This window comes from Chelonia mydas, chromosome 4 (assembly GCF_015237465.2).
Source record: "Chelonia mydas isolate rCheMyd1 chromosome 4, rCheMyd1.pri.v2, whole genome shotgun sequence".
NCBI lineage: Eukaryota > Metazoa > Chordata > Testudines > Cheloniidae > Chelonia > Chelonia mydas.
Window position 1 is genome coordinate 139,170,056 of NC_057852.1, and position 24,455 is coordinate 139,194,510.

Here is a 24,455-nt window from a genome sequence, read left to right on the forward strand (position 1 = left end):
TTTACTGGCTGGCTGAGAGTCTCAGTGAATCCCAGGAAGAGGGGTGCAGGGCCTGGACTCCCCCACACTCCGTGACAACTGTTGGCAGCGGTGGGATCTACTGCACCCCGTGAATGGCGCTTCCTGCAATAAGTGACTGGGGAACAGTAAAACGAAGGGGGATTGACGGGGACCAGGTGTGCTGAAGATTCAGAGAGAGACGGTTTCAGGGGGCGGTTAACCCCTGGGAGTGTGTGACCAGAGAGAAGGACTTTTGCAGTAACAGGGTCCCCCGGGGGATTGCAGCAAGCGGTCCCAGGGGCGGAGGAGTCTGCAGCTCGACCCTGGCAAAGAGGTGGTGACCTCAAGAAGGACTGGCACACGAGGGGTTTTTCCTGGAAACCGTGGGAAGCTGCCCGGCCTGTGAGTGGCCAGCAGGGAGATGTACGCTAAACGCCTTAAGAGCGACCTGGTGGAGCTGTGCAGGCAGAGGGGGCTGCGCATCGGGAGGTCCACCAAGGAACAGCTGATTGCCCAGTTGGAGGAGAGGGATCGCTTGGATGACCCGATCCCTGTCCCGGAGGGAAGCCGCCCGGCGGATGCAGCGTGGGCCCTGGGGCCTGACCGAGCTGGGAGGGGTCAGACTGCTGCCGAGGACATCCCGAGACCCTTCCTACCTAGGCCTGGGGGAGGGGCTGGGGGAAGCCCAGCGAATACCGAGGGCACCCTGACCCCAGCAGCCAGCAGGGGATCCTCCCGGCGGAGCTCCCCATCCCTGGAGCGGATGCGGCTGGAATGGGAGAGGGAGATGAAAATGAGGGAGCTGGAGGATCATGAAAAACAACGTCAACATGAGGAGAAACAACGTCAACGTGAGCAGGAGGAGAAGGAGAGGGAGCGTCAGGAGAAGGAGAGGGAGTGTCAACATGAGCAGGAGGAGAAGGAGAAACAACGTCAACATGAGCAGCAGGAGAAGGAGAAACAAAGACAGCATGAGCTGGAGCTGGCCAGGCTGAGGAGCAGTGGGGCCCCGGCTGCGGTGAGTGCGGGGGGACCCAAGACTGCAAGGAGCTTTGATAAGTGCTTCCTGGCCCAGCGGAAGGAGGGGGAGGACATAGATAGCTTCCTGACGGCCTTTGAGAATGCCTGTGAGATGCACAGGGTTGTCCCTGCCGACGGGCTCCAGTTTCTCACCCCCTTACTGGACCCCAAAGCCGTGGAGGTGTACAGCCAAATGACAGGGGCGGAGGCCGGGGACTACGAACTGTTCAAAAAGGCCCTGCTCCGTCAGTTTGGGCTGACCCCCGAGATGTACCGGAGAAGGTTCCGGAGTCAGCGTAAAACGCCTGAGGTCACCTACCTACAACTGGTAAACCGGATGCAGGGATATGCCCGCAAGTGGTCAGCTGGGTCCCAAGCTAAAGAGGACCTGCTTGACCTAATCGTACTGGAGCAACTGTATGAACAGTGCCCTTCCGACCTGAGGCTGTGGCTGGTGGACAAAAAGCTCGCGAACCCCCAGCACGCAGGGCAGCTGGCCGACGAGTTTGTGAACAGTCGGTCGGGGGGTAGCAGGGAGGAGTCCCAAAAGAACAGGCTCCCCCCGATGCAGAGAGAGTCACCATGGGGCCTCCCAGCGGGGAAATAGGGAGAACCCCCTCCCAAGGGGAACGCCTGGCGTCGGGCCCCTCCGACCCGCTCGAGGGGACCAACGTGACCTGAGCTGCTATCACTGTGGCCAGAGAGGCCACGTACGGACCCAGTGCCCTGGGCTCAGGGACAAACTGAGCAGACCCAACCTACCCAGGGTTAACTGGGTAGGGACCCAGCTGGACGAGGGGCAGACGACCCAGGAAAAGGGGGCTACCAGTTTATCACCTGCTCAGGAGGGAAGAGTACCCCCGGCCAGCTCAGCCAGAGGGCTGGAGGCTCTGGACTCAGGGTGCTCAGTTTACAGGGTGGGTGCGGGGCTGTCCCTCTGGAGAGAATGCCTTGTTCCCCTGGAGGTGGATGGGAGGAAGGTCAGTGGATACTGGGATACGGGGGCGGAGGTGACGCTGGCCCGGCCCGAGGTGGTGGCCCCAGATCGGGTGGTGCCCAACACCTACCTGACCCTGACGGGGGTGGGCGGGACCCCATTTAAGGTGCCCGTGGCAAGGGTACACCTGAAATGGGGGGCCAAGGAGGGCCCCAAGGATGTGGGGGTGCACCACCATTTGCCCACTGAGGTTTTGATGGGGGGGGACCTAGAGGACTGGCCAAGCAACCCCCAGACTGCCCTGGTTGTGACCCGTAGCCAGAGCCGGCGAGGGGCACTGCGACCTGACCCTGGGGAGGGTACCACACCGGAGGCTCAAGACCCTACTCGGGTGGGGAGGGAGCGCCGAGGGGCACGGCTCAGAGAGGCTGAGGCCTCAGACCTGACCACTGAGGGGGAACCGGGCCCCATCCCTTCCCCAGCCGCTGAGTTCCAGGCCGAGTTGAGGAAAGATCCCTCCTTGCGGAAGCTCAGGGACCTGGCCGACCTCAGTGTGGGACGGACCATGAGGAGAGGCTGCCAGGAGAGGTTCCTGTGGGAGAAGGGGTTCCTGTACGGAGAATGGGCTCCCCCAGGGGAAGGGGAGTCCTGTGGGATCAGGAGGCAGCTGGTGGTCCCCCAGAAGTACCGCCGCAAGCTCCTGTCCCTGGCCCATGACATCCCCCTCGCAGGGCACCAGGGAATCCGGCGCACCCGGCAGAGGTTGCTACAGAACTTTTACTGGCCCGGGGTCTTTACCACCGTCCGGCAGTATTGCCGATCCTGTGACCCCTGTCAGAGGGTGGGGAAGGCCCGGGACAAGGGGAAAGCGGCTTTGAGACCTTTGCCCATCATAGAGGAGCCTTTCCAGAAGGTGGCCATGGACATCGTGGGGCCTCTCAGCAAGACAACCCGGTCGGGGAAGAAATACATTCTGGTGGTGGTAGATTTTGCCACCCGCTACCCCGAGGCAGTGCCCTTAGCTTCCATTGAAGCAGACACCGTGGCAGATGCGCTCCTGACCATTTTCAGCCGAGTGGGGTTCCCCAGGGAAGTCTTGACAGACCAAGGCTCCAACTTCATGTCGGCCCTGCTCCGGTGCTTGTGGGAGAAATGTGGGGTCCGGCACGACTGGGCCTCAGCGTATCACCCCGAGTCCAATGGGCTGGTGGAGAGGTTTAACGGGACGCTAAAGATGATGCTGAAAACCTTTATGAACCAGCACCCGCAGGATTGGGACAAGTACTTACCTCACCTGCTGTTCGCGTACAGGGAGGTGCCCCAGGAGTCTACCGGATTTTCGCCTTTCGAACGGTTATATGGAAGGAGGGTGAGGTGCCCCCTGGACCTGATGAGAGACGAGTGGGAGGGGAAGGCCACTCCCGATGGAGAGTCAGTGGTGGAGTATGTCCTGATCTTCCGAGAGAGACTGGCTGAACTCATGGGCCTGGCCAGGGAGAATCTGGCCAGAGCCCAGAGGAAGCAGAAGGTCTGGTATGACCGCACGGCGCGGGCCCGGGCCTACGCCACCGGGGATCAGGTGATGGTTCTCATCCCCGTGAGAAAGAACAAACTACAGGCCGCCTGGGAGGGCCCTTTCAAGGTCGTCAAGCAGCTCAATGAGGTAAACTATGTGGTGGAGCTGTCGAACCGGGCCCACCACCGCGTGTATCATGTGAATATGATGAAGCCATATTATGCCAGGGGGAATGTGGTGTTGGCAGTGTGTGGACAGTGGGAGGAGCAGGGAGATGACCCTTTAGTAGATCTATTCCCTAGGACCAGAGCTGGTTCCCCCCTGGAAACAATTCCCCTCTCGGATCAGCTAACCCCTGCCCAGCAAGCTGAGGTCAGGGGGGTACTGCATCCGTACCGACAGCTGTTTTCCAACCAGCCTGGACGCACTAATCTGACTGTCCACCGGGTGCAGACAGGGTTGCACCCGCCGATAAGATGCTCCCCCTTCCGAGTCACGGGGAAAACTGCTCAGGACCTGGAAAGAGAGGTCCGGGACATGATGGCTTTGGGAGTGATCCAGCCATCGGCCAGCCCTTGGGCCTCGCCGGTGGTGCTGGTCCCCAAAAAGGACGGGTCAGTCCGGTTCTGTGTGGACTATCGGAAGCTCAATGCCATCATTGTATCGGATGCCTACCCCATGCCCAGGCCGGACGAGCTCCTAGACAAGCTGGGAGGAGCTCGGTACCTTACCACCATGGACCTTACAAAGGGCTACTGGCAAGTGCCGCTGAATGCAGATGCCCGGCTGAAATCGGCCTTTATCACCCCTCTGGGGCTCTATGAGTTCCTGACCCTGCCTTTCGGCCTCAAGGGAGCGGCAGCCACCTTCCAGCGCCTGGTGGACCAGCTCCTGAGGGGGATGGAGAGTTTTGCCGTGGCGTATATTGACGACATCTGTGTCTTTAGCCAGACCTGGGAGGACCATGTGTCCCAGGTTAGACAAGTGCTGGACCGACTCCAGGGGGCTGGGCTGACTGTAAAAGCGGAGAAGTGCAAGGTGGGGATGGCTGAAGTATCTTACCTGGGCCATCGGGTGGGGAGCGGCCGCCTAAAGCCAGAACCGGCCAAGGTGGAGGTGATCAGAGACTGGCCCGCTCCCCACACCAAAAAGCAGGTCCAAGCCTTTATTGGGATGGCAGGATACTACCGAAGATTTGTGCCCCACTTTAGCGCCATAGCCACCCCCATCACTGAGCTATGCAAGAAGGGGAAGCCAGACAAGGTGGTCTGGACCGAGCAGTGCCAGGAGGCTTTCCGGGCGCTGAAGGAGGCTCTGGTCAGTGGCCCAGTTCTGGCAAACCCAGACTTTGACAAGCCCTTTGTGGTGTTCACCGACGCCTCCGACACGGGACTGGGGCCGGTGTTAATGCAGGAGGATGAAAAGGGGGAGAGACACCCCATCGTGTATCTAAGCAAGAAGTTGCTACCCCGGGAGCAACACTACGCGGCCATCGAGAAGGAGTGCCTGGCCATGGTGTGGGCCCTCAAGAAACTAGAGCCCTATCTCTTCGGGCGACACTTCACCGTCTACACCGACCACTCTCCCCTGACCTGGCTGCACCAGATGAAAGGAGCCAACGCCAAGCTCCTGAGGTGGAGCCTGCTCCTGCAGGATTATGACATGGACGTGGTCCACGTGAAGGGAAGTGCCAACCTGATAGCGGATGCGCTGTCCCGGAGAGGGGGCCCCGAACTTCCCCAGGTCACTGGTCACAGTGACCCCGCTCAGTTCAGTCTTGAAGGGGGGAGAGATGTGACGATGTGACGCAGCAGGGAGGGGGGAGTGTTGACCTGGGAATGTGCCCTGGGGACGGGAGACCTGAGAGCCTGTCACCTGAGCCAGGAGGGGGAGGGGAGGTAACACCTCTGCCCAGGAATGTGGACGGAGGCTGCAGCAGGGAACCTGCTGGGTGGGTTTAGTTTTCAGTTTGGGGCTGGGTGGAGGAACACAGGGAACCCCAGGGCTGGGGTCTAAGCTCCCTGCTCCCCCAGAAGGACTTGACTGAGGGGTCCTGGGTGTACCCACAAGCTCTGTTTTGGACTGTGTTCCTGTTGTCCAATAAACCTTCTGTTTTACTGGCTGGCTGAGAGTCTCAGTGAATCCCAGGAAGAGGGGTGCAGGGCCTGGACTCCCCCACACTCCGTGACACGGGCATACGCAATGCACGGACTAGGAGTGTGCCATGTCCCCGCCTGGTGGCTGGGCTCTGACCGACAGCCAGCCGCTGAGGCCCCATGGGAGGAGCGACTCCCTCAGGGCCAGCAGTCTCTGTAGGGGAAGGTCTGGGGGTGGGTGGCACTTACTCCACGGGGGCGGAAGATGCTGGCGGTGGCAGAGGAGGTGGAGGTGGCGGTGGCGGGGGTGGGGGCGGAGCCACTTCTGGCGAATCAGGTTCAGAAGGCGGGGCTTCAGCTGCCTCCAATTTCTCTTCTAGTAACGTCACTGAAACGGAATGCCGTCAGGAATAGGTTCAGAGCTCCTGGGGCCACAGACACCAGGCTAGAAGGACCCTCGGTCTGACCCAGTAGGGCCGTTCTTATGTCTCCCTCCCAGCCCCCCCGGGATGCTGGCCCGTGGAGAACTGGCCTTGGACAGCTGGCTGGTCACACGGTGCTGGCTCCTCTGTTCTGTTTCCAGCTGCTAATTTGCATTAAGAAATACACCACGTCAGTTCAGGGCCGAGAGTGAGGGCTGGACAGAGGCTATGTGATTGTACATGAGAGGGGAGGCAGGGGGGCGGTGGAATAGCGGGTGGGGAAGCAGAGCTGGGTGATGGGGGAAACAGGAGGGGAGGCAGGACCCGGTGATGGGACGGGAGGTAAGGCTGTGGGGGGGGGGGGGGGTCGAGCTAGTAAAGAGATCAGCCCAAGTCAAACCCTGCCCCCCCCAATTGGATCCGCTTGCCCCCAAAGCTCGGAGAGGTTTGAAATCCAGCTCCAGTGCTGGGGTCTCGTCCACACGAGGGGCTGAAGCCCCAGCTTTGGGCTCTGCACAGCCTTAGATGTGGGGGCCGGGGGATGGTCTGAGGTTCTGAACCGCACCCCTGGAGTCTAGCAGCGGTAACATCCCCTTTAATACCAGGCCCATTCACGAAAGGGTGGAGAGACCCTTGGCACGGATGGCTCTCAGACAGCCAGCCCCCTCGCCAGGAGTGTCCGTCAGATCCCAGCTGGGCCTGCCTAGCCCCTGGGCCCGCCTTGGGGGCCCAGAGCAGGGAGCGAGGGCTGGGTGCTCATCGCCAGGTAGAGGGGCCAGCACAGGAGCAGTGAGGAGAGCACGTACCTTTCCCCTCCAACTCCATGTTCCTCTCCTCCGCCTGGTGCAGCTGCTTCCCCAGCTCCAGCTTCTCTGCTTCAGCTGCAGCCAGGGCCGCTCGCACTGCGCCCAGCTCCTCCTGGCTCTCCTCTAGCTGCTCTTCCAGACCCTTCACCTGAAGGCAGAAGAGAAGAGGCGTGCAGGGGGCAGGAGAGTTTGGAAGAGGGGGCCTCGTCCCAGCCCAGGAGGCCCCCAGTCATCCACTTGAGAGACACATGGTGCTCCCCGGCCATCCACCCAGGGAGCCACTCCAGCACCAGGGCGTGTGCCTGCGGCCAAGGCCTGGCTGCTTGGAGAGAGGTCACTCAGGACACCCGTGGGCTGCCTGCGACATACAATATTACACGTTCCATCTGTCTGTGTGGTTTGCTCTAGGACCACATGGAGCGGGGTGGGACAGTCAAGCAAGGGTGACCTGGGCATATGCAGGAGTGGGGCCATTAGCCCAGATCGCCCCATTTAGCAGGACATATGGGACCACTCCAGCGTCATTCACTTGGCAGTTTTCCCTGCGACCAGGCTGAGCTCGAGAGTCCGGCTTGGCCCAGGGGTGCCAGCTTGTGAGCCCAGGGAGGATCCGAGTGGGAAAGACTGGACCAAAGAACTTTGCGTGGCGTGGGGAATAAACAGCCAGTCTCCAGTCGCCGTGGCAGAGGGGGAGGCAGGGACTGCTGGGGAGCAGGCTGAACCCCAATGCCCACAGCTGAGGGTGTCCGGGATAAGCTAGGCCTCCCTGGGTATGTCTATGCTGCACACCAAGCTAGGCTCTGACTCAGGTTTGAGCCCAAGCCCCACTTCGGTCCACATACACGTCAGTCTGATTTGGGCCAGCGAGCACTCAGGACCCAGGTCCTAGGACCTTGCTAGGGGGGTGGGTCAGAGCCCAAGTCCTGCTGTGACTCGGATCCAGGCCCTGTCATTTTGCAGTGTGGACGCAGCTCAAGCCGCAGCCCTGAGTCAGGAGGCCTGTGCAGTGCAGTGTGGATGCGTTAGCACGGCTGTGAGGCCTGGGTCTGGCCATGGTACACCCAGGTTTACAATGCAGGGTGGACACTCGGCAATGCCGAGTCGCAAGCCCGGGTCCCCATACCTGGATTTACCGTGCGGTGCAAACATCCCCCCGCGTCTCTCAATGACAGAGACGTGGGCTGACCCTTCTGCTGGGCCGTGTCCTTACTGCGGCTATTCGGCAGCACTTGGGGGAACAGGCCGTCGGGTCTCCGTATTCCCTGCTGGTGCCAGCTCCCGAAGGGCAGACTCACAGGGCCGGAGCCCTGGGACCCGGCCTGAGAGTGGGAGAAGGGCAGGATTCCACCCTGGGGCAGGTGGAGGCCCGGGGCCCAACCCTGGGGGGAGCACTCAGAGAGAAGGGTTTGAAGTGCAGCTAGCCCTGAACCCTGACAATCCAATTCCCCCAGACAAGGAGCCTCAGGGATCCAGAAGAGAAGAGGGAGGCGCTGACAACCAGTCCTACCCCTGGGTGCCGGGACCTCCCAAGCTGCAGCAGGATACTCCTGATGGCCTAGGCCTTTCAGAGAGCAGCTGGGGTCTCCAGGGAGGGGGCAGCTCCTGGCCCAACACCCCCCCACGCCATCACCACTATGGAGCAGAAGGCAGCTGGGTCTCATGGGCCCATACAAAGGTCCCTGCTGCTCTATAGGGAGGGGCCATGGGCAGCACCCCCTGGAGAGCCCCACAGCTCAGTAAGCAGATACTGGAGGGGAGGGGGTTGATGACCCAGGCGAATGCCAGGGTTAGCCCAGGCCGTCCCTGGTTACCGAGACGGTCCCTGACCTTTTTCTGGTGCTCCTGCTTGGCTTCCTCCAGCATCCCAGTCAGGCTAGCCACCTCCTCCAGGGCCTGGAGCAGCTGGGCGTTGGGTCCCATGTTCTGGAGCAGGATCATGCTCTGCCTGTTGGCTTCCTTCTGCTTCACCAGCATCTGCGCCCAAGAGATTGGGGAGGATCCAATGGAGGGCTCGTGGGTACCGTATCCGCCGCTGAACTCAGCCCGCTGGCCGCGTGACCCAGCCGCGCTTTAACGCCGGCTTCGACGCAGCAAAGCCGCTGGTCCCACGGCCCCACCCAGCTCTGCTCCCCAGAGGCGTCCGGTGTCACAGCTGGGCGACGCAGCACGTGACGCGACTCTCTGCTGCTTTTGGAACAGAGCAGTCACCAGGCTCCGTTCCCCGCTCTGCCACTGACCAGCCGGGTGACCCTGGGCAAGTCTCTTCTCTCTGGGGCTTGCTCTGCATCTGTTAAGTGCTTCCGTTGGGAAGCGCTTGGAGAGTAATGCGTGGAATGTGTTCAGCCTTGTGGCCCATTCAAGGCAATAGGAGGCTTCCACTAACTTCAGTGCGCCCTGGGCCAGGCACTTGGAGAGGCAGGAATTTGTATTTTTACTCCTGTTAGCCCCGCCGGGCCAGCCTGGCTGTGGGGCAGGGAGCCAGGGCCTGTCTCCATCAGAGGCACCCCACACCCACGAGGTATCCCAGGCAGGCAGTGCGGGAGCTGCAGCTGCCAGCAGGAGAAGCAGGCCAGGCCAGCGTCCAGGGAGGGGAAGGTGTTTAAGGAGAGCGGCAGGGTCACTGCAGCTGGGTGTGGGGCAGGCCCGGGGCATCATGGGAGGAACCAGGCAGCTCTTGGCTTGGCTTCAGGGACGGCCCTAGGCAGAGCGGAGCAGAGACGTCAGCATCGCCCCTCTGTCCTGCTCAGGTGTTCTGCCCCGGCCCATTAAGACCCACTAGCAGGGGAGAGAGGAAGGCAGAGCTGAGGAGCGTTACCCCAGGGCCAAGCAGCTCTTCCCATGCACAGACCATCCACTGTCCCCTGACCTCCTGGGCCCTGGCACTCCCCAGTGACCCTCCTGATTCCTAGGATCAGGCCCAGCGTCTGCTGGTCCTCGCAGCACCCCTGGACGGGAGATCGCCGCCCCCGCGCCACCCTGTACCTTGTGGGCAAAGGTCTCTGCATGCTGCCTCAGGTCCTGCTCCAGCTCCAGCTGCTGCACGGCCTCGCTGTACTCCTGAGCGACCATCTGGGACACTGCCCGGGGGAGAAGAGCCGTCAGCCAGCCTCTCCCCACGTGCGTCCCCAGGGCACCAGCCACGGCACCGACCACCCAATCTCCAGCTCCGTGCCACACCGGGGGCAAATTCAACCCTTGGCTTCGACAGGGGCTGCACCCGCATGGGCTGGGGCAGCGACAAGGGTCTGATCCTGCCCTCCTCCCTCGGGACGAATTCCACCGACGTCAATGGGAGGTTTGCCCGAGTAAGAACTGCAGGATCAGTAATACACCAGCAGCTCTTAGACCTGGTCCAACTGCCCGGCCCTCGCTGGATTGACAGTGACCTGCTCCAAGACTCTACCCCACAGTAAGCACCCTCCTCCCCTTTGACCAGTGCCCCCGCACCCCTCCAGCCATGGCCAGGCCGATTCCAAGGGTGTGTCCCTTGCGTGGCTGCAATAAACTCAATGTGGGGTGAACGTAACAGGGAGCGATAGCTCAGACCAGCTCAGTTGATGCCCCTCAGCCCTGATCTGCAGCCCCCCACTGCTGCAGGGCTGCCAGCTCTCACGCTTGCACCCCGATTCTCAGGATATTTGGGGGAGGGTGTGAAGCCCCAGCTCCTGGAGTCAGGTGAGACTCAGCTATCAGAGCTAGCATGGGTATGTCTACCTGAGCTGGAGAGTACACCTCCAGCTGCCATGTAGCCATCGCTTGAGTCTCTCTATGCCTGAACAATGGGGTAACAACACTGCCCTACCTCTCAGGGGCCGTGGGAAGAAGATAAACACATGAAAGATGGGGAGGAGGGACAGTAATGGGGGCCAGATAACTCCCATAGGTGGGTTCCTTGATGGGCTCAGACAGGAGTTCTAGCAACGGATTTTCACCAGGTGCTCGGTGGGACGTGTGGTTCACAGTCACATGTGCTTTGGAGCACAACCGCTAAACATCGAGGTACTCATCAAAATAAACTCTTTGATCCCACCCCACCGCCCCCCAAGTTCCAGCCGAGCTCTGGGAATGAACCAGCCGGGGAACGGGAAACGAGGAGCAAGCAGAGGGGACAGGACGCAGAAAGGGAAAAAACCCATGGGAGCAGGTTCCCAGGAAACTCCACCCACAGCGGCAGAGATACAGCTGGGATGGACCTGGCCCAAGCTGTGCTCAATGACCTGGGCTTGGAAAAGCGGGAGGCGGCGGGGGGGGAGGGGAATATTTGTGAAACATTTCAAAAATTTGGAACTGGATTTCCATGCCACAAGTTTCCAAAAGGCCCAGTTCCCACTTACCAGGAGGGCTTTTTCCCCTTGAGAAAACCTTGTACTGAAAATATTCATTTTTGAAAATGTTCTGAGTCACATTGTGTGTGTGTGTGTGTGTGTGTGTGTGTGTGTGAGTGATTTATCTGATTTTTCTCCTCCCCTGCTTTGCCATGGAAAAAAGTGAAAACGCTAAACTGAAAAACAAAGGAAAAAAAACCAAACAAAAAGGGCTAAAGTTTTCATTCGGAGGTTTCCCTGGACAACACTTTTCAGTGTGGCAGGCAGGCCAGCGTTTCACTGGAAACACGGCACCGGAGAAGTTTGGAGCAGTTCTGCCATGACCGTGCGGTGGACTCACCTCTCTTGTACTTCTTCAGGGCCTTGTGACTCCTGTCCATCGCGGCCTGCAGGGACCCCCTCTCTGCTCGCTCCTCTTCCACCTGCAGTGGGACACCAGGTGTTTGTAGCCGGTTCTTTATTTGCACCAAACTCAGCCCCACTGACTTCAGTGGCCTGTTGGCTTGAGCCGATCCTGGGCTTGATCCAACCCCTGCACCTATGGGGGGGGGGGCAGTGTTCACCCCAGGGAGGGCAGGGGGCTGTGCACAGAGAAGCCTTTGGATTTGGCAGGCTTCCCGCTCCTTCCCTCCCTCCGACGTCCAGCAAATCCACGCCCAAGCAGCAGCAAAGAGCTGCAAGGACAGTCGGGCACCGGGAAGGCCTGTAACTGCACTAGGGGGTCTCCAGCTTCCTAAGGCAGGTTGAAGGCTGAGAGTGGCACCAAGCGAGCTCTGGACTGGGCTCCGGGGAGCTGAGTTTATACTGGAGCTCAGGGAGGGTCTGGGTGAAACCCTCTGCCGTTAGCTGTGATACTGAAGCCATCACTCCGCCCCAGGAGAAAAGTTCTCGCTGTGAAAGGCGTCTGCTGTTGGGTTGTGCTGGCCAAAGCCAGTGGCTTAGACTGGGCAATTGCCAGCTCCAAGGGCCCTTCAGCCAGCTCGACCGGGCCCATGGGGAACAGCCCTGGCGGAGGGGGTCCCCAGCAGGTATGGAGCCAGCGTAGGTGGCATGCTGGGGGCATTCCTGGGGTGAGCCAGAGCTCAGCTGCAGTCTGGCAATTCCCAGATGCAGCAACAGCAGCCCGTACAGGCTGTAGGTAGCTGAGTGCAATTCAGGGCAGCCCCCAGGCTGCTCTAAACTGTGGTGAAGAGGAGTTGCCCCGGGCAGCCCCAGCATCGGGCACACACAAAGGAGGAATATCCCAGCCCCCTGGGGCTCTGAGCCAAGGCCAGGGAGGAATTCAGCCTTTATTTTCTTAGGGGGAAGTTTGGGGTTGGATCCCCTCGGACCCACACCAGATAGCGATGAGGCCGGCAGCATGCAGCGGCTCAGCTGGCCACCTGTGCCCCGATTATTGATTTATATTACGGTAGCACCGTTGTGTGTCTGCACAGTGAGGTGCTCGAAGAGACAGTCCCTGCCCCCATGACCTTACAATCAGCGCGTCAGGCTACAGACAACAGGCGGCGACAGACAGGGGAGCACAAGGTGACGAGAGGGGTCAGCAAGGGGAGCAGTCGTCTTAGCACAGCAGTTGCCGAGCTCAGCGAGCATCACGGCCGAGCAGAGCGTCAAGGAGGGTCCGGCATCGGCACCGTACCTGCTCCCCGAGGTCTCTGATCTGGCTCTGCAGCTCCTGCACTTGGATGGTGAGTTCCTTCTTCTCCCCCAGCAGCCTGGAAACCTTTTCCTGCAAATCTGGAGTCAGAGGAAGGGAAATAAAATGAGGCGCCTTCTCTCTCCCTGCTTCGTGCAACAGACCCTGGTCCTATGGCAGCCAGGCCTGAGTGGAAGGCCACATCCGCTCTGTGTCTACAAGCCTCCCTCTCTGTCTAGGGCACGGCGTGTGCTTCAGACAGATAGCTCTCCTAGACTGCTTGTCATCCACCACTCTCATAGTACCTCCTCAAGGTGGGTCACTAGCATTCTCCCCATTTGACAGATGGGAAACTGAGGCACACAGAGGGGAGGTGACTTGCCTGAGCTCACTGAGCACCTAGGTCCCTGCTCTATCCACTAGAGCATGCTGCCTCCAAAGCAAAGTCATCTTAGCTGTCTCTGAACTTTGTGAAGGGAGAGGACGTGTGGGGTCAGACAGGGCTTAAGGGGGCAGGGCTGTGAGGGGAAGAGAGCGGCATATGAACGGTGCCCAGTAGGGAGCTAGGCCTTTGGCTCCTCCAAGCATTTCCATGCCACAGAATGAAGTTGTTCCGGGGGAAAGGTGCCACCCTGGCAGCTCTGGAAACTGCAGGCTATGCCCAGCAGGCAATGGAAACAACCATGGACGGACAACCATCATGGACCTGGAGAAAACCCCCCTCGGACAGGAAGGGAAGTCAGTGTCCACGGCCCAGGCTGTCCTCAGCCTCTCTAAGCTGTGCCCCAGCACCAGGGTGGGTTTTGGGATGTGGCTGCCTGTCTGCTAGGAACTGGAATGAGACCCACCAACTCAGTGCACGTAAGCCACCTAATAGCCAGCAGCTGCTTATAGCTCCTACCTTCCTGGGGTTGGATTTCAGCCTGGTCTCTCTCGGTACCTTGTACCCCATTCTGTCTGTGGCAGGCACATTCAGTGCCCCCCGCCTGGGGTCAGACTGGCATGGACGCCCTTGCCCAACTGCATCCCCAGCTGTGGTTTTCAGTCACCTCTACCCTTGGAATTTCACCCCTTGGGTTCCTTGAAGTGCACCAATAGAGTCTGATTTAGCAACTGGGCCACCGGCGTCAGGGCCCAGTGCACAAGTCCCCCTGCACCTCGTAAACAATTTTATGTAAGTCAGCAAAAGCTGGAGACAGAGCCTGGGTCAAACTGGATTGTTCACATTGAAAAAGCTGGGCTTAGGGGTCTGCTGAGCTCCAGGTAAACTCATAAGAACGGCAAGACTGGATCAAACCAAAGGTCCATCTAGCCCAGTCTTCTGTCTTCCAACAGTGGCCAGTGCCAGGTGCCCCAGAGGGAATGAACAGAACAGGGCATCAAGTGATCCTTCCCCTGTTGCCCATTCTTAGCCTCTGGCAAAGAGAGGCTAGGGTCACCATCCCTGCCCATCCTGGCTAATAGTCACTGATGGACCTATCGGCCATGAACTTATCTAATTCGTTTTTTGAACCTTGTTATAATCTTGGCCTTCATAACATCCTCTGGCAAGGAGTTCCACCGGTTGACTGTGCATTGCATGAAGAACTCATAGGTTCGCATGGCAACAAGCTGAATAATCCCCAAGCTGGTGAAACATGTGCCTAGCTGAAATCTGACGTGTTTCGACTGATTCCTGATAGTGGGGTGAGGCTGTGTCCCTCCCAGGCCATTGTTCATCGCGGGTGGGGGGTCACTCGGTGGAAGCAAGGGGACATGGACTGGAAGGAGCCAGCTTTGTCATCATGGCTTCCACCTCCACCATCTCCCAGGATGCACCACGACACCACTGGGCTTTCATTGTCCTGGTCCTGCAAGGCCTCCTGTCCAGATCGGGCCAGAGAGAAGGAATCAGACGTGATCGCCTCCTCCACCGGCTTTGGCTAAATCCTCAACAGCTCCTGGGATGGTAGACGAGGTTCCTGCTCTCACTCCCTCCTTCATGTGTCATCTCTTATTCCTTCTCTTTCCTCACATTCTCCGGTTGCCTTTGACCAATAAGGGTCTGGCTGAGCCACTCGGGCAGTCCCACCCTGCGATCCGAGAGGTGGCTAAAAGCAACCCCTTCCGCAGCCCAATGTTGCTAACAGTTTGCCAGGTCTTGAGTGGCTGATAAGGCCACCCGTTGGGGCTGGGTGTTCTCTAGCAGGGAGCGTCAGCACCAGAGAGAGATGCTGCATCTTCTCTCTGTGCTGTTCTTTCCCTTCCCCTGTTGCGTGTCTTTTGTTTAAGGAAACAGGAGCCGACTCCAGTAGCAGTTACAACAAAACACTCCAGGTCGTCTCAACTAAACTTTGATCTTATCTCCGCAACAAGGACAGTATCAAAACGGGTCCTCCTGGAGCACTCCTTCCTAGCTGGAGATAGCCCTGTAGGACCCCTGCCTCAGTTTCCCCCACCTTAAAATTCCTCAAAGTCCATATTCGCTCTGTAATTCAAGACTGTCCTTGCTACGGGCTAGTTTATTAACACAAATGCTTCAAACTAACCCCTCAAAAGTCAAAGTCTGGAGTCCATCACCATAATACCAAGCCAGGCTCTTCTTCCGCCTCCCTCTTCAGCTGGAGTGGTGGGTTCTCAGACGGCCCCTCCCCAAATCCAAAGCCCAAATGAAACGCACAAAGTAAACAGCATCCACCCACCCAGGGCTTAACAAAAATGCAGAGTAACCAAGCTCTGCCCACTCTGGATTATGTTCTTAGCCCCTCCTGGGCTCTCTCCAACCACAGGATTATTCCCTTATTGGACCTTCTGTCTCCCTGGGTTCAAAGACATCAGCAGGCAGATCTCCCTCCGCTGATCTCTTGGCCCTGAGCTTTCCCAGCTCTCCCCACAACTCCTCTCTGGGGGCACCTAGCTTGCCTGCTCTCTGGCCTTTCTGCCAGCCCCATCTACTCCTTCCTGTCTCCTTTCCCAGCTGCCGCCTGACCCTTTATATAGGCCAGGTGTCTTCTCTCCAGTCCCATTAGAAAGCAATTAACCAGGCACTGGTGGACTGGGTCTGCTCCCTCTTCATGGGGCCAGCCCGTATGTACCATAGAAAAGGCTGTCAAACCGGATGTTCCCGCTATAAAAACCTCTCTAGACAGGGAATAAGGGAAATTGTTACAATGAAAGTCTTACATGAGACTTTACACTTCAAAGGCTTTAACTGTTGTCCTCTCTCTTTCTGTGACTTCAGGAAAAGGGTAAAAAGGAGTCAGCCATAACATGACACTAAAATCCAAACCTGACTGAAGGGTTGATTGTTATAAAAGTGAACATGGGTGTCCTAAACTTATCCTGTGTCGGGCCCGAGACACCTCCCCTCTTCCCCTCCCCCCACTTCTCAACACAACAGCACCAGAGTCTGGCCCATGCCAAGGTCTCCTCGGCCAGTGGTTCTCAACCAGGGTGTGCATCCCTGCAGAGGTACGCAGAGCTCTTCCAGGGGGGACATCAACTCATCTAGAGATTTGCCTAGTTGTACAACGGGCTACATAAAAAGCACTAGCAAAGTCAGTACAAACTAAAATTTCATACAATGACTTGTTTATCCTGCTCTATATACGATACACTGACATGTAAGTACAAGATTTATATTCCAAGTGATGTATTTTATAACTATATGGTAAAAATGAGAAAGTAAAAGCAATTTTTCAGTACTAGTGTGGCTGGGACACTTGTATTTTTATGTCTGATTTTGTAAGCAAGTCATTTTTAAGTGAGGTGAAATTTGGGGGTATGCAAGACAAATCGGCCTCCTGAATGGGGGTACAGTTATCTGGAAAGGTTGAGAGCCACTGTCCTAGGCACTACGGTAATACAAACAACAACAACAACAACAGGGTTCTGAATTGGCATCTGGGTGTCTCAACGGCAAAGTGAAAGACCTTATATTAGCGTCCAAGTTTAAAAACTGGATTCAGTTTAATTAAGTCCTGGAAAACCCCTCACACCACTCCCTAGGCAAGGATCTCCAGCTGTCAGCGCTGTTATGTCCAAAGTCAGGTAAGCCATGAGGTTTCTGCTCTGCCCCACAGCCCTAGCTAAATGCCCAAACCCCATCCCAGCACTGGCTCAGTGTAAACACCTGGACTGGATTCCCCGGGGAGAGCCTCTTCTCTGCTTGTTCCCAAGCCTCGGTCTGGGACCCTGGGGCGAATGCGTGTAACTCACCTTTGATCTGCTGCAGGTACGGATATGCTGGATCTCGGCTTGGGTCCGAGGGGGAGTCTACTTCAGTGGCCAGACTCAGCACATCCTCGGGAAGCTGGTTCAACATGGGCAGCAGTGCCACGCTGATCCGCTTCAGCTTTTTGTTCTCCCTGTTCACCTACACACCGGGGTGCAAGAACAGACAAGAGCCCTTTGTACTGAAGCAGAGTGCAGGGAGGCTGCAGGAAATAGACCCTGGAGCGTCTTTTACAACCAGAGGAAATGGGAACATAGGCCAGACTGGATCAGAACCAAGGACCATCTAACCCAGGAATCTGTCTGACAGTGGCCAGCACCAGCTGCTTCACAGGAAAGGAAAGTTTCCTCTTAGCACATTATAGTTAGTGTCTTCTCATATCCTAAAACCCCCTTCTGAAACCCCTGGTTATATTTTTAGGGTTTATTATGACAACTCTGGATGTTCTCTTTATCCACATAGCTGACCAGTCCCTTTCTGAATCCTGCTAAGCTCTTGGCCTTAATAATTTCTTGTGGCAATGAGTTCCACAAGCCAACTGTGCATTTTGTGACAACATAGTTCCCCCTCTCACTTTTGAACTGGCTGCATTTCAATTCCAACAGTTTTTCTCTCATCTGTGTCCCTTTATCCCAGCCCCAGGTGTCAGATGCTGTTTGGCTTTTCCCTGCTTGCACTGCAGACAGCGATAATAATTGCATCATAAAGTACAGCTAGTTGTAAAATTCCCCGGAGGAAAACCCATGAAAATTAAGAAAATTTCATTTTCTTGATGAGGATTTTAATTAACTTTTCAGCAGAAATTTGAATTCCAGAAAGGAATTCAGCCAAAGGAACGTATGTAGATTGGGCATTGCTGCCACAGTGCCTCATGGGAGCTGTAGTCCAGGCGCCTCACGCTCACATTTGCCTCTAATGGCCAGGCTGCCTGGTCAGACTACATCTCCCATAATGCAACATAATCTCCCCTCTCCAGGAGTCCCAGGACATGGTGCATCATGGGAGATGTAGTCCAGCTGAGGAGTCCAGCCAATAGGCAAGAATGAGCGCATGAGACACTTGAGCTACAACTCCCATGAGCCGCCATGGCAACATCTCCAAATAAATGGTGGGGGTGCTTGGTTTTTCAGCAAAAAAATGTCTCTGTTTTCCACTCTTTTCAAGCCATTTCATGTTGTGGAAACCCCCGTTTTCCACCAAAGAGCAGTTTAGCTGGACAGTTTTCAAGCAGCCCCAGCACTGGGTCTGACAGCCCCGGGAGGCGGGCTGGGGTCAGTTTGGGGAGCGGTGTGACTGCTGCTGCTTCCCCTCCCCTGCCTGCTTTGGCCCCGTGCTAGGAGCCAGGACTGGCAGCTGGCTAACGCTGCCCTGGCAGCTCCCTGGTCCTCACCTGGGCTGCGTAGACTTCGGCTTGTTTGCGACACGATATTTCAATTTCATACTCCACCTCCAGCGCCGAGAGCTCAGCCAGCAGCCTCTGGGATGCTGTGAATGAGAAGGGGAAGCTGGCAGAGGCAGGATTCAAGCACCCAGCTCCACCCCCAACACAGGGCTCCTAACAGAGCGCTCCATCCACACAGCCTGCCTCCGGTTCTCGTCCCATCACAGCCGCCCCACGCTCCTTCATGGAATTTGCCCAGTTCATAAGAAGGTAAGAACTGGCCAGACTGGGACAGACCAAAGGTCCATCTAGCCCAGTATACTGTCTTCCGACAATGGCCAGGGCCAGGTGCCCCAGAGGGAATGAACGGAACAGGGAATCATCAAGTGATCCACCCCCTTTTCATCAGTCCGTTCATCAGGCCACTGCTCCAGTGGCAAATGGGGGGACCCGGTCCCGCCCCCTATTTCGGGTCCCAATCCAGGGATCCTGCAGGTGGCAACCACATGCTACGTCCCCTCCAACTGCTCACTACATTTCCCTGGGCCACTTCACCGCAGCCCCAGCACCTTCTTCACCCTCACCTCAGGGCCTCAGCATATCAGTTCTGGCAGCCAGTCAGGAGCTCTCTCTGGCTCCCCCAGCAACTGCTCTGTCCATGGTGATAGATTCCATCCATCTGCTAGGAATCCAGTCCTCCCTCCTTGACCTCCAGGCCATGACTGACTAACTCTGGTCCAGCAGCTTCTTTTATGTGAGACCGCTGGGCCCTGATTGGTTGCTCCCTGCAGCCCTTCCCTGACTGGTTGCACCCAACGCACTCCGAGGACTCACCTTCATGGCTCACTTCTAGGGTTAACCCCTTCTACATCCGTGTGGGGTAGACACCCCACCACAGTGCCTCAGTAAGCTGCCTTGTTACCAGAATTGTTACCAGTTTATCCCCCTCCTCGGGCATCACTTTATAAGGGCCTTGCTGTGGTAACCACTGCTTGGTGAGGCCACGGCAGGACTGTAGCCCTTAAGACCGGTTCAGAACTTGGTGACATATATTTGGAATTGGTGAGATGTTAAAAGTTTCAGCAATAGCTTTGGTGTTGTGTGAGACCTGAGAAAAAGAGAATTTCCATTCAGATATCAAGAAGAGAGACGTTCAAGCAATAAGGAAGGCAAAATAACACCAGCACTGGTGGTTTTGAAGAAAGATGGGAAAAGAATGTGGCAATTTCAGACATCTGGTGCTGCCTCCAGAAATGGTTAACAGGCAGTGCTGGGAGTAACATAGTATATTGTTGCTTCTTATATTTGCTTCTTTCAGCTAAAGTAACCATTTGGGCTAATGAAGGCTCCTGTGACTTGAAAAATCTGTCACGAAGTGCATCTCTACATGGCCCATCACAAGAGCACATGACAGGTGACGTTTACCTTGAAATGCTTAAAGCAGGAAAGCACTTGTATGGATGTGCTGCTTAGTGGCAAAGGTGTCCTGCTGCCTTGGAGCATAACCAGAAAGTCAGGAAGAACAGAGAGATTTTGAAGCAAGTAGCTGATATTTCAGTGGTTTTATCTTGTCAAGAACTTGCATTATGTGGCCAATGTGAGACGGAGGAATCTGTCAGCCAGGGTAAGTTCAAGGAACATTTTGATTATTGCTTTTCATCAGGAAAAGGGGTTGAAGGCTTATTGGCAGAAAAATGAATTCATTTTTTCCAGCCTAAGAAAGACAATTCAGAATTAATTGATCGAATGCATGGCTGAAGACATAACACCCTATATTGACCAGGAGATTGAAGAGCGCAGCTTGTTCACTTGCGAGGTAGACAAAACACCCGAGCTGTCTCACTTAAACCAGCTTTCACTTGTGTTGCGCCACACGGACAAGAAGAGGCAAACACAAGAGAAGCTCATGGGTTTTACCGCTGTCCGCTCGGATCGAAATGCAGTTGATTTGAAGCAGGTTGCGGAGTCAGGGATATTAGGACACGCCGACAAAACTTGTGTCTCCGTCGTGTGATGGGGCTGGAGTGCTGGCTGGTGAGTTGGGCGGTCTGAAAGCCCTGATTAAGAAGAAAAGGTTCCTCAGGCATTGTTTGTGCCCTGTTTTGCACACAGATGAAGTCTAGTTCTCCAGTAAGGGGCACAGCGTATGAAAGAAACCTGTGGCTTTTTTGAAACCTTGCAAGGCTTCTCCACAATTTTTACATGCTCCAGGAACCACAGTGAACTGCTGGACCAAACTGTCGCAGAAGGACCTTCCCTGGGCGCAGTTCAACAGCAGAGTCTACATGCCATTGTCTTGGAAAGTGAGACACCGGGCAAGGTGTTTCCGGAGCTGTTCAGTGCCTGTGGCTGGGATGGAGAATCTCAGCGACACACTATAGGGTGCCTTGCAAAATTAAACAACTTTATTTCTTTTCTTGGCATACTCCTACAGTAACATCTTCAGCATCACCGACATTCTCTATGATCAGACCAGGCGGGGGAGGGAATATCGTTAATTGCACCAACTTCTGTTGGTGAGAGAGACAAGCTATCGAGCTACGCCGAGCTCTTCCTCGGCTCTGGGAAATGTATGTAGCTGTGATGCTCTGAGTACAAGGTTGCACCGGCTCCAGTGACGTTATTGCATGCTTTGTCTCAAATAGAGAAAGGCAGACTGAGCTTCGCTATCAATGAGATAAGCTTCCGTCTCTCTTATTGGATGTATAACTGTCCATGTCTGGCCACGCCAGGACAAACTGCCTTGTTTGTTTTGAAATTTTTGAATTAATGATTTTTTATGCCGTATTTGTGTCTTTATAGCGAATATTCCACTAAACAATACATGATTTTCAGGTTCTGATTTGCTAATAAATTATACGTGCACTTTTTTTAGTGCTAATGTTGCTTTTTTTTTAATTGATGGGGTATATTAGAGTGACCATAGCAACCGCAGTCTGTTATTTGAATGCACACTCCATTTAAGCAGAGGCATGTACAGTAGCTGAGCACGGTCAGTTTATGTTTAGGACTTTAGCCTAAGCCGATATTTAAATTAATATGAAAATGTTGTGGGACTTTTAAACTATTTTTGTTTACTTGGAATTGCTCTTTTTTTTTCTCTGTAAAGAGATTAATTGGGGATGGCTCACTCAACGATTCCCTGTTCTGTTCATTCCCTCTGGGGCACCTGGCATTGGCCACTGAAGGAAGACAGGAGACTGGCCTAGGTGAACCATTGATCTGACCCAGTCTGGCCGTTCTTATGATTCTTTTCCGTGTATTGAAAAATCATCTTATAATAATAGCTATCCCATTACAAATTGGGTGGGGGTGGAAATGACTATTTTGTGCTGTGTGCCTCGTCTGTCAAAAATGTCCCAGGCCACCACTGGACCCCAGGTCTGTAGAGCCCTAGTGCAGCACCCTACCCACTAGCCATCCCGGAGCATCTCTAGCTGTTTTGCTAGCCCGGTGGAAAATGTCTTCAGCATCCCAGTAGCTGAGCAAAAAAGGCCAGCCAATCAGTGGAGCAAAACCAGCCAGCCAATCAGAGCCGAGCCAAAAAAATAAGGTGAGCGCTATGCCCCCCCCACCCCCACCCCAGGAAGTTGGTACCCAGGGAAAATGCCCTGCTTGCCTGCCCCTAGAACCAGCCCAGAGGCCATCCTTCCTGGCCTGGTATCCTGCAGCCTAATGCCAGTGTGGCTGTGTCTTACACTTGGCAGTTACAGATGGGCCCAAAGCAAAATGCGCTCAGTCTCTGGGGCATGTCCAGAGCTTGACCTGCCACTTGCGGCTTGATCTGGTTCTGCTCACCAGTGTGAGTGTGTGTGATTGGGGCTCCAGACCCTAGGGCCGCCCCGAGAACAATCCTGCTGTCCTCACCAGCCAGTCACTGCCCCGCACTCCCCACCAACAACTGATTCAATCCCTGTCTCTACCACTGCCTTTTCGTTCCATACATCGCTCAACATGCCGGGAGGTGACCAGGACCCTGGGTCTCCGACGTGAGCTACAAAGCAGCTTTGTCAGCTGCTGCCGATAGCAGGTTTATCGCCCTCCCCGTGGTCCCAGTCACCGGGGGCAGCATCCCTCACTCACGCACAAGAAGTCAGCTCGTGACATGTCTGGTGCCCGCTTATTTTATCTATCTCTGGGAGTGAGCAGGACGATGGGGGATCCCTACTGGCCAGGGAGGGCTGTTTGCCCACCGAGGGGGAGGTACCAGCATGACCACGGATGCTTTCTCCTTTAAAATAAGGGTGGTTGATATCCATATGCTCCTGCGAAGAGGGGATGGGCGTTGGGCTGAGCTCTCCCCCAGCTGCCCAGGTGAGGACCCGTCTGCAGCTCCTCGTTATTCAAGAAGAGGGTGCAGGAGATCAGAGCAAAGGTGGGTGAGGTCGGAAAGCCACTGGGGACACTCGGTATTGTGCAATGAGCCATTCCAGAGTAGAGAAAGGGGGTGATGGAGCAGCATGGACACCACGTATGGGCAGGGAACCCAATTAGAACATAGTCCTGCTCCTAGCACCAAGGGGTTGCTTGTCTGTGCAGCCGTGGGGCACGTGTTCACAGCTCAGCAGATGGGCCCCTCCCCTCCCTGTGATGCAGAAGGGCCCCTGATTCTGTAGCCGCAGAGTGCACAGAGTGGGCCGTGCATTGCTTCCAAAGGGCAGGGTGGGAGGAGGCTGGCTGTCTGGTCCATTAATGTATGTCTACACTGAAGCCAGGGGTGTCATCTTCAGCTTGAGCAGACATACCCAGGCTAGTTCTGATTGAGTTAGAGTGCTAAAAATAGCCACGTTGATGGGGCGGCATGAGCAGTGGGACGGGTTAGCCACCCCAAGTATGATCCCGGTTATTTTTAGCATATGAGCTTGAACAAAGGTAGCGCCCATATGTCAGCCCGAGCTGGAAATTACAGCTCCAGCAGACGTGGTGTAGACGTATCCTGGGATTGCCAGCTCTACGGGCCAGGGCCCTTGACGTCAGGGTGTTTGTGCAGCGCCTGGCACAATGCCCCCCCCGGTTGGCCCGATGTCCCTGCTGTAATAAACTTGAGTCATAATAGTGAGCTGCAGGAGGAATGGAACGGCTCCGCCAGCCAGGCAAACAGCCCATTTTCCCAGGTGTCCCCCGTGGCCACAAGGAACTGCAGGCAGAAAGTCAGATTTCATGGTCATCCTCAGGGCAGATACACTGAGCAGTCAGTGCATACCGTGGCTTTAATCCACAGCTTGTCTGGTAGGAGGAAAAAATGGATTCGCCAGACCAGGATTTTGCTCATTCCAGGCTGCCCAATGAGAGGAACAGGTCTGGACAGCATGGGGGTTAGAATCGCCCGTGACCTGGCTTAACCAGTACTCTGACCATGGTACAGTAGCACCAGAGGCCTCGACTGAGTTCAGAGCCCTGTTGTGCTGGGTGCGGTACAGACGCGTAGCTGGGGAAAGCTAACGCACAGAGCGGGGATGTGACTTGTCTAAAGGCACCCAGCGGGTCGGTGGCAGAGCTAGGGAGAGAACCCAGGTCTCCTGGTGCCCAGCTTGCTGCCCTATTGCCTGCCCAGGTGGGAGGATGGCTTTAGGAGACCAGGCCCCACTATCTACTTCCCAGCCTCCATATCCTGCCATCTTTAATGAGCCTGGAGACTACACGCCTCATAAATGTCCGCGTCTCGCTCCCATGAATTTTGGGTGGAAGGAGAGGAAGAAGAGGGAGGCCAAGGAACAGGACTCACCTTGCTCAAACTCAGACAGCTTCTCTTTAGCTTCATCCCTCTCCTGGAGGAGGGCTTCATGCTGCAGGCAAAAGCAAGGAGACAACACTTCATTTACACATCCTTTTGTCCCGAAGGATCCCAAAGCACTTCACCCACCACTCAAAAGCAGCCACCTCTGGGGTGATGCATGGCACCTTTGTTTAACACCGGGCCATGGTTTGGGACAGGAAGCAAAGGATCCTATATCCAATAAAAACTGCAGGGGATTTGAGGAAGGAAAGGTAGTCACCCGTGTTAGGATTTGGTCAAGACTAGTGGGCTACCTGCTGCTCTGGGGCTTAGTCATTTTCACTGACCTTGACTGATCAGGATGTTGGTTTTGTGTTTCGTCCA

At 56.0% G+C, this 24,455-nt stretch overlaps 1 protein-coding gene across 2 annotated transcripts in view; it reads right to left on the reverse strand.

Moving 5' to 3' along the window:
- LOC102929923 (shootin-1) overlaps positions 1-24,455 on the reverse strand; it is a 44,487-nt gene that overhangs the window by 12,375 nt on the left and 7,657 nt on the right. For both annotated transcript variants that reach the window (XR_005225274.2, XM_027826434.3), the window contains exons 3-11: positions 24,081-24,141; positions 18,365-18,459; positions 16,959-17,115; positions 12,765-12,862; positions 11,463-11,544; positions 9,780-9,874; positions 8,625-8,771; positions 6,798-6,945; positions 5,819-5,957 (exon numbers count right to left, since the gene is read on the reverse strand). Coding sequence is in view for 1 of the 2 variants with exons in the window: in XM_027826434.3 (XP_027682235.2) it covers positions 5,819-5,957; positions 6,798-6,945; positions 8,625-8,771; positions 9,780-9,874; positions 11,463-11,544; positions 12,765-12,862; positions 16,959-17,115; positions 18,365-18,459; positions 24,081-24,141 (1,022 nt within the window). In the remaining variant the exon portion in view is untranslated. The remainder of the gene's footprint in view (positions 1-5,818; positions 5,958-6,797; positions 6,946-8,624; positions 8,772-9,779; positions 9,875-11,462; positions 11,545-12,764; positions 12,863-16,958; positions 17,116-18,364; positions 18,460-24,080; positions 24,142-24,455) is intronic.